The sequence below is a fragment of the Neomonachus schauinslandi genome, chromosome 3 (genome assembly GCF_002201575.2).
Source record: "Neomonachus schauinslandi chromosome 3, ASM220157v2, whole genome shotgun sequence".
Taxonomy (NCBI): Eukaryota; Metazoa; Chordata; class Mammalia; order Carnivora; family Phocidae; genus Neomonachus; species Neomonachus schauinslandi.
Genome location: NC_058405.1, coordinates 40,259,387 through 40,272,969, shown reverse-complemented (window position 1 = coordinate 40,272,969; position 13,583 = coordinate 40,259,387). Strand labels below are relative to the sequence as shown.

The 13,583-nt window shown below is 36.0% G+C and overlaps 1 protein-coding gene across 1 annotated transcript; it reads left to right on the top strand.

Moving 5' to 3' along the window:
• The first annotated feature begins 6,710 nt into the window (after positions 1-6,710).
• On the top strand, positions 6,711-10,074 carry LOC110587656 (ubiquitin-40S ribosomal protein S27a-like). Its single transcript, XM_044913485.1, has 2 exons — positions 6,711-6,725; positions 9,604-10,074. The coding sequence occupies exons 1-2, from the start codon at positions 6,711-6,713 to the stop codon at positions 10,072-10,074; spliced, it is 486 nt and encodes a 161-aa protein (XP_044769420.1).
• Positions 10,075-13,583: the final 3,509 nt, after the last annotated feature.

The window sequence follows — 13,583 nt, the reverse complement described above, 5'->3', positions numbered from 1 at the left end:
CTAGCAAAAATGTTCAACTTTGTCAAGCGAAAGCACTACAGTGACATTGTAAGGAGACAGAGATAGGATGCCACTTCCTTTCCTAGTTGTGGTCCTGCTTCCAGTTTTCCTTTTATTAAGCATGGTTGCTGAGGCCCATTGAGGCTCATATTGTAAGAACAAATACATATTAAAAATGGATGTTTAATTCTCTATGTTAAAAATAAGGGAAGAGACTTCCAACTTCCACCCCCTTTTTAAAGTGTTTACTTTAGAAACCTTGTACATTCTTTCTTTGCCTCTTTGAACTGTAAGTAAATCTATTCAACGGGTGAAAGAGCATCCCAGGAACCTGGGAGCTTGTCAAGGCTTGGAAGCCATCTCTTGAAATGCAAGACATCAGCCCTACCTCCCACTTGCCTGGCTCCAAGCCCCAAACCTAGCCTTTCTCCTGTCATAAAGATACAAGACATTTTTTTTTTCTTTTAAGAGCATTTAGCAAAACAAGTGGCTACTCCAATTACCAGGTGATTTAGGATGAGCTATATGTAACAAACGGTGCAGTAGAGTCCTCTTAATCAAGGATTAGTTATTATTTATCCTGAAAAATGTATAAAATGTATCACTTGGCTATGTACAATGGTAAGATTTCGCAGTGTTTTTTTTTTTTTTTTTTGCAATCTGTTTAGGAAATGCCTGTGATGCACATCACAGGATGGTTTAATACTCTTTCAATAATAAAACTGGTTTTATTTCTCTTCTCCTTTTGTAAAGAGGTTTTCTCGAGTCGTAGGAGATTTAGTTTTCAGTTATATTTTCCCAACAATATTAGTGGACTTCACAAACTCTCCCAACACGAGGATGTTTTAATGGCAGGTTTTAGTCAAGCTCACGGGACATTTGTCTACCTACCCCTAGGACCTGATGTAAAGAGCATCCCTGCTACCACTTCAGGCCACACTCTCCCAGTCAGCGGGCTATTTCTATGAGCAAGTTTCTACCACCCCTGAGACAACGATTTCCGTACCTAACAACTGCTTCTTACTACCTGCGTTCCCTGTTTCCCTAGCAAGGAGCCACTTCCATAGCAGCTGTGGCAGGATGCTCCCTTAACTCTCCCCACCTAGTGACCACGTCTAGAGACTTGGGCTGCCCGACCCACACCGTGTGACAACCGTGGGTGACTCCAAGAGCATGGCTCCAGCTTGCCCTCTCAGGCAACTTGCTTTGACACCAGTAAGGCTGTTGGCTTCTGAGTTTGTCTAACCCTTTTCTTTTTTTTTTTTTTAAGATTTTATTTATTCATTCATAAGAGACAGAGAGAGAGAGAGGCAGAGAGAGAAGCAGGCTCCCCGCTGAGCAGGGAGCCCCATGAGGGACTTGATCCCAGGACCCTGGGATCATGACCTGAGACGAAGGCAGAAGCTTAACCATTTGAGCCACCCAGGTGCCCCTGTCTAACCCTTTTCAAAGAGATTTGAATCTGTCTTTGGGTGGGCATCTTCCTTTGTCATCACTCGCCCTTAGTCTATAGATAGTAGCTTTGTGTTTACCTTCACTAATTTTAGATCTCCTGAGTATTTCCTCACCTCTTTAAGTAGTCAACCACCTTTGCCTAATTGAACACTGTTTCTATTAAAATTTCCTTTCTCAAAATAAGAGCTTTTCCTGACTCCCGATTGGATCTGACTGATACAGAGTTGACACTAGGAGTGATTCTGGCCGACAGCTTCTCTACGATCGGTTGGATTGGGTTTCAGTGTAGTGCTGAGCTCCTTGTAAATGGTCACGGGAAGCTAGTAATGCACAGCATGGAGTGGCTTCTCATTTATCAAGTCATCACATGGGGTTGATCGTGATAAAATCCTAAAAGAACCAGGTACCTTGAAAGCCCAGGAGGCTGCTCCACTTGACTGTTTCTGGGGTAATCACAGACCACTGTCTAACTGTGGTGTTACGTGCATTCCTTTGAATGCACTGCTTATAGAAAGAAAATGAGCAGCTCAAGTCTTTAACTCTCAGTTTAAATTCAGTCTGAAAACTAAAGAACTTCCATGACAGCCATAAAATGATCTGTTACTTCTTGTATCATCAGAACCAACATTGTTAAAAAGAAATACAAAATTTAATTGTGGGGGCACCTGGGTGGCTCTGTCAGTTAAGTGTCTGCCTTCGCCTCAGGATCCTGGGATCGAGCCCTGCATCAGGCTTCCTGCTCAGTGGAGAGCCTGCTTCTCCCTCCGCCCTCTGCCTGCCGCTCCGCCTGCTCATGCTCTCTCCCTCTCCCTCTCTCTCTCTCGCTGGCTCTTGCTCGCTCTTATTCTCTCTCTCAAATAAATAAATAAAATCTTAAAAAAAAATTAATTGTGTGCAATGGCAGCTGGATTTACAGCCTCAACAAGTTTTTCATGTGATAAATAGGATGTAGGTTAGGAAAGATAAGGGACCCTGAAACTTGGAATGGAAACTTTGGACCCAGATGAAACTCAGGATTTTGGACCCTGAGTTATACAGCTTTCCTTGCTAGTAGAAGTGTCATGCCATGGTGTTTCTTCTCAGGAACTTGCCTTTCTATACTTGAAAACCTGTAATACATTTTTTTCTGGGGCACATGCCTTGCAAGGGTATGTTCATTCTCTTCAACTCTGTCACAGTCATCTTCTACCATAAGGAGACTCCTCCTAATGTCCCCTCCTTACCAAGATAATTAAACAGAAGCACCGTCACGTCCTTGGTGAAACTGCAGGTGATAATGCCATGATAAATATATTTAAAAAATCATTCATAGTAACAATTATTAAATTCAATGTATGTCACCTGTTTAGTCTGCACACAGTCAGAGGGTACTTGAATAATAACTGTATTATTTCCAGCTTATTCTGGTTTTAACTTGAGTTGCAACTGCTGTTTTGATGTAATCTCTTTATTGGGCAAATCATCACCCCTGGCACTTGGTATGCAGCTATTGGTTTGGCTAATACTGGCTTCCCTATATCAATATATAATATGAGAAGCAATTTTCCCTTACCTAGTAGGGCCAACAGTGTGGCTTCACAATTGTCTCAGGGCAATGTCAATTCTGTTCTTTGTCATACCATTGTCTGTAAATATTTTGATTTTTGTCCTTTTATTTTTTTCACATTCCTCTGCTCATTACCAATTGCATCATTTTGATTAGATCTAATGAGTAAGAAGTAATGAGTAAGAAGATATGGAATATATCATATCTTAGTATGACATATTCCAACTGGAGGAGAGATTGACAAACTCAATCTTAGAAATAAAGTTTTATTGGGACAAAACTATGATCATTTGTTTACATATTGTCTTTGGTTATTTTTATACTAGAGCAGCAGAGTAGTTGTGACAGACATCATATCTACCACAGATTTTAAAATATTTACTATATTGTCTTTTGCAGAAAAAGTTTTTCAACCCTTGAAATAAGGGGTAGGAGATAAACACAACAAAACCTTAGGGGCTTGCTACCTAAATGAAGTTTTTGGGGGTTTAGTGGTCGGCAGCATTCCAAGACAACCCCTCTAAGGTGAAGAAAAGTTGCTGTACCTTGCAGCACAATGCATAGTAAGTTTTTTTTGGATTGAAGGCAACCTATATCACATTTGAATGTGAGAAAAGTTGTGAATTAAAAAAGAAAAAACAGATATGTAGACGAATCTCTCAGAAAAAGTACAGACTTTAAAGATATTTGAATGCCCACCAAATGGCATCCACTTAATCAGAGGATTTTAGTAATCATATAGACAAATAATATGCTCTGCGGATGTGAGTCATACTCTTTCCCCAGATATCTTAAGTACTTGTTCAACTGGCTCATAAATAAAGTGGTCATGTTGGCAGAAAGGAGTCTAAGATTTACCTCTTACCGCTACTGTTCAGCTACAGATCTTTCAAGAGCAGAGACCAACATTGAGCCCATAATATAGAACCATTACCCAGAGAACCAGCCAGCAGTCTAGTGACAGGCTGATTGCATTGGATATCTTCCATTATTAAGAGACAGAGATTTATCTTCACTAGAATAGACACATATTCTGGAGACAGTTTTGCCTTCTTTGTCTGTAATGCTTCTGCTGGCACCACCATCCATGCACATCCAGAATGCTTACCTATCATTATATACTATACAGAATATAGTTTCTGATGAAGAAATTACTTTTATTGAAAAGGAAATAAAGCAATGAGTTCACACCCATTCAATTAACTGATCTTAATACAAATCCCCTTACTCAGAACCTTCTGAATGAATGTCTTCAGACTCAGTTATGGCACATATCAGGACACAACACTCTGAATAGATGGAGCTTTGACTCACAAATAAGGATATGCTTTAAATGAAGGACCATAATATGGTGCAGTCTCCCCCCATAACCCGAATACATGGGTCTGGGAATCAAGGAATGGAAGTACATGTAGGTCTTCCATTATTCTTAATAAACCCCTCAGGAAAGTTTTGCTTCCTATACCAATGACTTTTACCTCTGACAGTTTGGAGATCTTACTTCTCACTTGCGCAGTGCTTCCACTAACGGACACAACCATGGTTCCATTGAATTGGAAGATGAGATCAGCACCTAGTCATTTTGGGATACACCACTAAAAAAACATGTCAAAAAAGGGGTGGTTCTACTGGACAGAATGATTAATTTTGGTTACCCAAAAGAAATTGGATTACTGCTGTATGATGAATACAAGAAAGAGAATGTCTGGGGCGCCTGGGTGGCTCAGTTGGTTAAGCGACTGCCTTCGGCTCAGGTCATGATCCTGGAGTCCTGGAATCGAGTCCCACATCGGGCTCCCTGCTCAGCAGGGGGTCTGCTTCTCCCTCTGCCCTCTTCCCTCTCGTGGTCTCTGTCTCTCATTCTCTCTCTCTCAAATAAATAAATAAAATCTTAAAAAAAAAAAGAAAGAGAATGTCTGGAGACCAGGGGATTCTCTTAGGACACCTCTTAGTACTTCCATTCCCACAGGAAAAATAAACAGGAAGGTATAGAATCCAAAATAAGGCAGAAATTTTGAAAGCCATGCCATCCAAAAATGAAGATTTATGTAACTCTACAAAGTAAGGAACTCACACCATTTGAAGATTTTACCAGTGTCAAAGGAAATATGGAATGGATGGTAGAAGAATGAAGTCATAGATATCGACTAATGGCCTCACAATGATGACCTTAGTAGCTTTGCATATTTTCTCCTTGCTTGTTATGTTTATATGTATGTGTGTGCATATATAAAATTTTATTCTTTGTGCTTCTTTCCATTTTTATTTTATTTTTTTAAGATTTTATTTATTTATTTGAGAGCAAGAGAGAGAGAGCATGCATGAACGGGGTGAGGGGTAGAAGGAGAAGCAAGCTCTTTGCTGAATAGGGAGCCCAAAGTGGGGCTCAATCCCAAGACTCCAGGATCACGACCTGAGCTAAAGGCAGATGCTTAACCAACTGAGCCACCCAGGCACCCCCCATTTTTATTTCATATATAATTTTTGTTAACTTCCACAATTAAATCTTATCAATTTCTCCTAAATTTTTGTTAAAGTACTACTGAACACCATGTTCAGTAATACTTTGACAGGAATTAATATAACTGGAGATGTATACAATTACTACTAAGAATTTCTGCCTCCGTATTTTGGGAAGAAAGTAAAACTATCTATATTTGAAAGAGAAATAGCTACATCTTACTAGGTTTCAAGAATAGTATATATGGGAGGTGAGTAGCCAAAAGAGTGGGCCATGCCAGTTACTGATTTAGTTTCTATTTGTTTCAAATCCATCATTTTCCCATGCTTTATCATACTGATGCTGGACCTATAAACAAATTTTCTTTGTTAGTCTTTGTTATTAGAATCTTGGAATGCCACTGTACCTCAAAAGACTTGATAACTAGAGAAGAGTAAGGAACCACTTTCTCTACAACCCTGACCTCTTCCTCTCTCTCTATCCTGATCTAACATCTAACATGCTTTGAGATGATTAGAGGTAAGCCAAAGACACATTGTTCACAATGAGAACTGAAAACCATATACATTGGTGTGTGTATTGTGAGTAACTTGGGGAGAAGAAGAAATAAAATTTTCGTGTCTCTCTTAGATGCAGGCACCAAAGTTACAATGCTGCCTTATACTCTGGGGCAGTAGGGGTGCCCAAATTCAGTGGATAGTGTTTGGCAAATCTCACAGTGGGAAAGGGGCACTAACATGACCTTGTATGGGAGATCCTTTAGGCCAAATCAATATACTATTTTTGCTTCTACATCTGAGGGCATAACAGAAATTAATGAGTTACATGTTTGAACTTCAGTCTACCGTGAGTACCAGGGAGTATTATCATGATAATGGAGTGTTTCATGTAGAGAAATGTTAGTGAGACAAATGCTTTTTGGAATTTTTCCTCCAGTAGGTTAGTCAGAATTTAGCATGTGTGTCTCTATCTCTGATGTCCTAAGATCTCACTCTATAGATGATGCCCTGTTAGTTGGCAAGTCAGAAGCCTCAGCTGCCTCAGTCCTGACTGCATTTTTATCAAACCTCTACCAGCAGAGGTAGATGATAATTGCTGACACAATTCAGAGGACTGTGCACTAAATAAAATTCTTTGGGATTATGTGGGCATATTTATAATGCTCAATTTTTCTGGCAGTCAAAAAAAACCCTGTCACAATCTGATCACTCTCCTTAGCTTTTGAAATGCCTGTCAGAAACAAAAGGGATGGCCCTGGATCCTGTAGGTGCCCCACAAAATCCTGTCAATACCTCAGGATGTTTTTCTCACTCCCATCCTCTTGGCTATTTCTCTGTCTTTCCATGGGCTGAAGGAACATCATTTGGTTGTTGGTTTGGGCAAGTTAGGCAGGTTGAAATAACTATCCCTCCAAAAATAAGAACTGAACTCAATTATTCAATTGAATTGGAAACCCTAGGACCTACCACTCATTTGTGAGGTTATGTTGGAGATATTGTCAACTTGTGCCTCTTAGCAGATGTAAGTACAACTTTCAAGGCCCCAGTAGTTGTAACCAACACTTTCTTTCTATGGGCCTCTGGAACTATGCTTCTGCTCTGGATTGAACCCTAGGAATTAATTTATTTCCCTCCTTAAATCGTGACATACACCTTACAAGTGGTCATGAAATACTTGCAAATATTTAAAGAAACATTACTAGTAGATCATGTAGCCCTCACATGACTAGGATGATTTCTCTGAAATGAGCTTAAACATGGTCCCTTGGTGAACTGTTCTCTGATAAATTCTGCTGTTTGGAGTCCTGTAGAGGACAGCCTTAATTGAGTTCTCTGTGAGACATATAGAACAGATTTGATCTCAGCCACTGTTAGTCACATTATTCAGAATGCCCAAGAGCAATTTACACATGAGGAAATTAAACTGAAGCCAGGATGTTGTAAAAGCAATAGGTGAATATTACAGGGAGACACTTGAGTCTCTTACATTTCTGCAGGTCTTGTGAACAAAGACACAAGCTGTTCTGTTTTGTTTTTGTTTTTTTTTTTTTTTTTGGCTATCTTTCTGGTATGTTTGTATGATGAACAATCTTGGAAAATATAGTGTCTCCTTCAGAACAAATGACAGGTATTTTTACTCTCTATTATAAAAGAGTCAGGTTCTTTATGCTCCAGGTTCCTCTTCTGTAATTTAACAAACTGTGGGTGCAGGCATCTTTCTTGGCCTATCAGTGTTGCCCCTGCTTGACTCAGGTTCAAGCAGAACTGAGGCAAATATGCTAATTTCATGATTTTAGCCATCCCGTCAGTAATAATGTCATTTACCTCTGACCCAGGAGTCTCATCTCTTTAATCAATATCCATAATATTGTGGTGAGCTAATGTGTTGGTCTGAAAGCAGGATAAAGAAGCAAAATACATTGTATGATAAAATCTAAGAGAAAAAAAGAAACAGCAGTATAGGGAAAAGGAATAAGAATATCAAGAACTATAATGGCTCCAAATGTTTATCCTGCTTTCCCCTCCCAAATTTCTTCCTACAATATGCAATCCATTAAATTAGGGGTTTGTATCTGTTTGATTCACTGATGTAGTCTTAGTTCTTAGAAAAGTATCTTGCACAGAGTGGGTGATGTACAAATATTTATTGAATGAGTGAACAAACTCTATAACCACAATATAATAATAAATACTCATCTTAATAATAAATAAAACTTTTTAAAACTAACTACCAGGACACACTAATCTGATTTACACACAAAAAAGAAATAGTCTTTTTTGAACAGGAAAATAGAAAAAATATATAGTCTACAATAGAAATCAGAATACTTTTGAAACAGAACTGAATTTCAATGAATTAATATATAATAAAACCTACCAGATAAAGCAAATATATACTACAAATAAACTAGAGATTTCCATTCTCATAAAGATATATTTATATATTTAAATTTGCAAATACATAAATAAATGTGACAATAATAGACATAGAAAGGCAAATTAGAAATCTAATTAAAAAAAAAAGAAAACAGGGAAAACCCAAAGATTACCTACCATAGCAGAACCTTAATGGAAAGACTTGGGATTTTCTAGCAGTGTGAATGACCCCAAGAGGAAATCTATCTAATTTTGAACAGAAGAATTAGCAAGTCTACATGGAAAAGAAAAATAAGCCACAGTATCTTATTACAGTCTTTTTTGGGAATATAAATAATAATCTGAACTCCTTTGATCTTCCTTCTTAATCAATCAACCAAAATTGTTTTTTCTAATTGTTTAGATGAAGGAAAGGGTGTTATTTATTAGCTTTCTAAGAATCCACCCATATCACATTCAGTGGTATTTTTCTAGATAAACATGAGAACATTTATTAATAAATACCACATTAGCTGAATAAATATAAAACATATAAAGGTAAAAACCAAAGTAAAAAATAACTAAAGATTAAGTGTATAGATGATTTTTAAATACATACATTTTATTATTATTATTTTTTAGACATTTTGTTTATTTATTTGAGAGAGAGAGAGAGATTGAGAGAGAGCACACAGGAGCTGGAGGGAGAGGGAGAGGGAAAGGGAGAGAGGATCTGAAGCAGATTCCGCACTAAGCACAGAGCCCCACTAGGGGCTAGATGTCATGACCGCAAGATCATGACCTGAGCCAAAGCAAAAGTGAACACTTACCTGACTGAGCCATCCAGCACCCCAAAATGCATACATCATTAAAAACTAAGAATAGAAGGGAACTTAGTTAGCTTAGTAAAGGGGATCTTAAAAATGTAGAGCTGAGGTCATCCATAGTGATCAAACTTTAGAAACATTTCAATTCAGCTTAGTGGGAACAAAAATTGCTATATTTCAGTCATTTCACATTATACTGGAAGTTAGCTAATTCTGTAAGACAAGAAAAAGGAAATGAGGATCATGATTATTGGCAAGAAAGAAATGAAAATATCATTTGCAGAAAATATAACTGCCTAAATAGTATATCAAAATGTATTTTAAAATCAAAATTAAAATTTGTGGATAAAGCATAAGCATATGCAAATGATCACTGAGTTTATAAAATTGTAATAACTAATTAAAAAATACAATAGAATCCCTTTCTGATCTACCATCTGTGGTGGAACCACCACCAAGTTACAGATTTTCATGAAAACCCTTATGGGGAAGACCATCGCTCTCGAGGTTGAACCCCCAGGTACAATAGAAAATGTAAAGGCCAAGATCCAGGATAAGGAAGGAATTCCTCTTGATCAGCAGAGACTGATTTTTGTAAGCAATGGGAAGATGCATGTACTTTGTCTGACTGCAATATTTAAAGAGTCCACTCTTCATCTTGTGTTGAGACTTCGTGATGCCAAGAAAAGGAAGAGTAAGTCTTACACCACTCCCAAGTATAAGCATAAGAAAAAGAAGGTTAAGGTGGCTGTTCTGAAATATTTTAAAGTTGATGAGAATAGCACAATCAGTTGTCTTTGTGGGGAGTGCCCCACAGATGAATGTGGTGCTGGAGTTTTTATGGCTAGCCACTTTAACAGACATTATTGTAGTAAATGTCTGACCTATTGCTTCAACAAACCGGAAGACAAGGAATTGTATAGAGATTAATGAAAAACATTAAAAAAAATAAGCAACAGAATAAATTTTCCATCAACAATAACACAAGCTTCTTAGAAAACATCAAATTTTAGGAGACATTGATGAAGAAATTACAAATATCACTTTAAAAATAATCTGACTAAAGGGAGAGATTGTCCATGCTAATGGATGGCAATATTCAAAATTATGAACAGATCAATATATCCAAACTTTTAAAAACAATCCAATAAAAACTTCAATGCTACTTTTTCACAACACTTAGAGAAAAATGTTATCTTAAAATGAGTGAAGGAAATACAAGCACAAGAGAAACAAGGATAATTTTTAAATTAAAAAAATGATGTGGAAAATTTCCACATCTATTAACAAGCTATCACAATGCTATGATAATTTGATTTCAAAAATATAATAAGCTACATCTTTGGAAACCCTATTACAATAAAAACCTAGTAATACTGGCATAAGGCAAATACTGGGCAAGACAAACATCCTTTAAAGTGAATATCTAAACAAATTAGAAGTTAAGAGCAATCTACAGAAACTAAAATAAAGCTTTACTGAACCCAGAGGGTTACGGAGCACTGGGGACATGATTTGTATTGTTGGAAGTGATGGAGGAGAAAGTGGAGCCTCTGGCCCACATCAGGTAAAAAGTGAAGACTTAAAAAGAGTTCTAGGATGTTTGGAAGGTTACATTTTGAAAGAAAAGGTAAACTTGGAGGGAAAAAAAAATCACATTTTCAAATCGCATTTGAAACAAACTAGTATATACCAGTCTGTGTGTGTGTGTATATATATATACATATATACACGCACATATGTTTGTGTGTGTATTTAACATATAGTATGTATAGATTTATTTAATTTATTATATATTTAATTATATACTTAATATATTATATATTTAATATACTTAATATATTAAATATACTGTCTATTTTCCACACACTCCAAGAATTCACAATCATAGTACTGCCTTCATGAAGTTTTTATTTTTCCACTTGCATTTCTGTCGGAATCCAAGAAAAAACTTGAAGTTGTTGTCAAGGCTTATAGAACACTAGGTACTTAGCAGAAGGAAATACAGATTTTTTTCTCAATAGAGTTTATCTTATACTGTGACATAAGACTTTATGAGATGCTGAGAATTTATTGTAACGACAAGAAATAGAATTTGTCAGTTATGGCTGAATGTTTACTATATTTGAGGACAATATAAATTTTATTTTGTAAATAATTAAATGAAAATTACATGCACATAAAATATTTGTTATTCAGAGTGGTATTTTGACTAATTTTTAATTCTTCAGTACTAACTAGCCAAGTATGTGTAAGATAAGATGTTCAATTCTTTGTTTTTTGTAACTGATCGGTTTTGTTCAGTTTATGAACGGGTATTGTCATACTCTGTAGGTGCCCAAGCTGAAAAGCACTTCTCCCTTTGGATAGAAACACAGGCATCCTGATAGGTAATTCTATTAAGTGTCACTCCTTTACCCATCATCTCTGTCTGCTAAAATGTTTATGGATGTGCTTACAAAAACTCACCATAAAATGCATTATTTAAGGCAGTAGAATTTTAATTTGTAATTTATTATGGAAAATAAAAATAATAAATAAAAGTAAATAAAATTAAGAAATACTATGGAAAATAAAAACAAAAGCCTATTTTTCATTTTCTCAAAATTTTTTCTAATCAAACTGAAGCATCATTGTACTCTTAATTATTTTTACTGTTTATATAACTAATTTACTCTCTGAGGCAGAAGGCAAGACACATGCAGAGTCTTCACTATGTTAAGGTCAGGTAATCAATTTCCTATCCCAAAAGACAAAACTAATAGTACAGAGGATTATCACTAAATACAAGCAGCTGCTTTTGTAAGACTGGAGCTTTTCTGGGGAATCCTGCAATAATGGAGTGGGTAGGAAACAGAATCCCATGTATGTTTATCTTTGAATTCCATGAAAACTACATAGGTGTTTTTTAACCACAGATGAAACAAGGATTAATTCCGCTTTGATTCGAGTAATTGCTATTCAACATCAATGCATTTGAAGTAAAACATGAAATGGTGATGGAGAAAAGAGTATTTCTCTTTGTTCTGAATGTCATACAAGATTTTATTCTTAATAAATATAAGTTTAATTCTTACACACTTAAGAATTTCAATTTACTTGATATAAACCATTTAGTACAAGTATTAACACTTGTACTAGGTATCTGTAAATATTATCATCAAAAGCTAAGTTTTTATACCATATTTAATAGAATTGATAACAACCCCATGTATTACTTTCTTTTCCTAAGTTCATACAATTTTATAACACTCTGTAAAGACTGATTAAATATAAACAATTCCTAAATTTAATTAATGCTATAGATCAATTTCATTTCGTAAGAAAACACGTATGTGATTTTATTCTTCTCTAAGGGTTTTTTCTAAAAATCTATTGATGCAATGTTACTCATTAATATTTCAAATCCCCCTTAGTTTTAATTCTAGGCATGATACATGGAAGCAAATTGTATAAGTCTTTGTCTGGAATATAAACTAAGTAATCAGTAATCTTAATATTGAAATTATTTCTTTGCATATTTAGCCAATTAGTTTGACATCTTAGCAACATTCAACACAACTAAATGAACATTTCTTTTGAAATATTCTCTTTCCTTAATCTCCATCAGATTACATGCTTTTTATTTTTTCTCAGTTTTCTTTCATAGCTATTGCTATTCAATCTGATGTGTCAATACTGGAATTCCTCTATACTTAGGCTCTCTTGTTTTGTCATGTCCACTATATTTCTAGGTGAATTAATTTATTTATGCATTTTTAAAACCATCTGGTATCATCTCTTAATTTATATCTTTTATCTATGAAACTCCAGACCCATATATTCAAATACATTCTTGATAATTCATGAGATACACGTATTTCTTAGCCACTTTAAAATTAATTTGTTCAGAAATGAATGCCTGATTTACTTCTCACCCTACCACTCTCCCATCCCCACTCTGCACCTGGCCCTCCACTGATTTAGGAAAGTAATTTAGTCTACCTGTGGTCTCCATTTCAATAACAAGTTGATTCTTCCTAAAAGCTAGGGATTATCTTTGATATAATATTATATGTTCATTTCCTTCCTACTTTGGTCTTTAAAATATCACCAATCTATAGACATCTAACATCTAAAATACGTATCCATACCTTCACCGTTCTCCATGATGCCTGCTATCATTCTAATACAACCCAACATGTTTCTCTCTTTCTACTCTTAGATCCAAGGCCCACGTCCAATTCATTCTCCATAAAGCTGAGAGATTTTTCAATAAGCATAATACTCCAACTTCTCTGTGATTCAAATAATTCAATTATTTCCCGTAGTAATTAGGCTATCCACAAAGCCTACATGTTTGATCCCTACTTCTGTGCCATTTTCTATTTATGCCTAATTTACCAATCTTGTCTCTTTTTGCCATTGCTTTCCCCTTCATGTGCCAGTTCTACTTACTG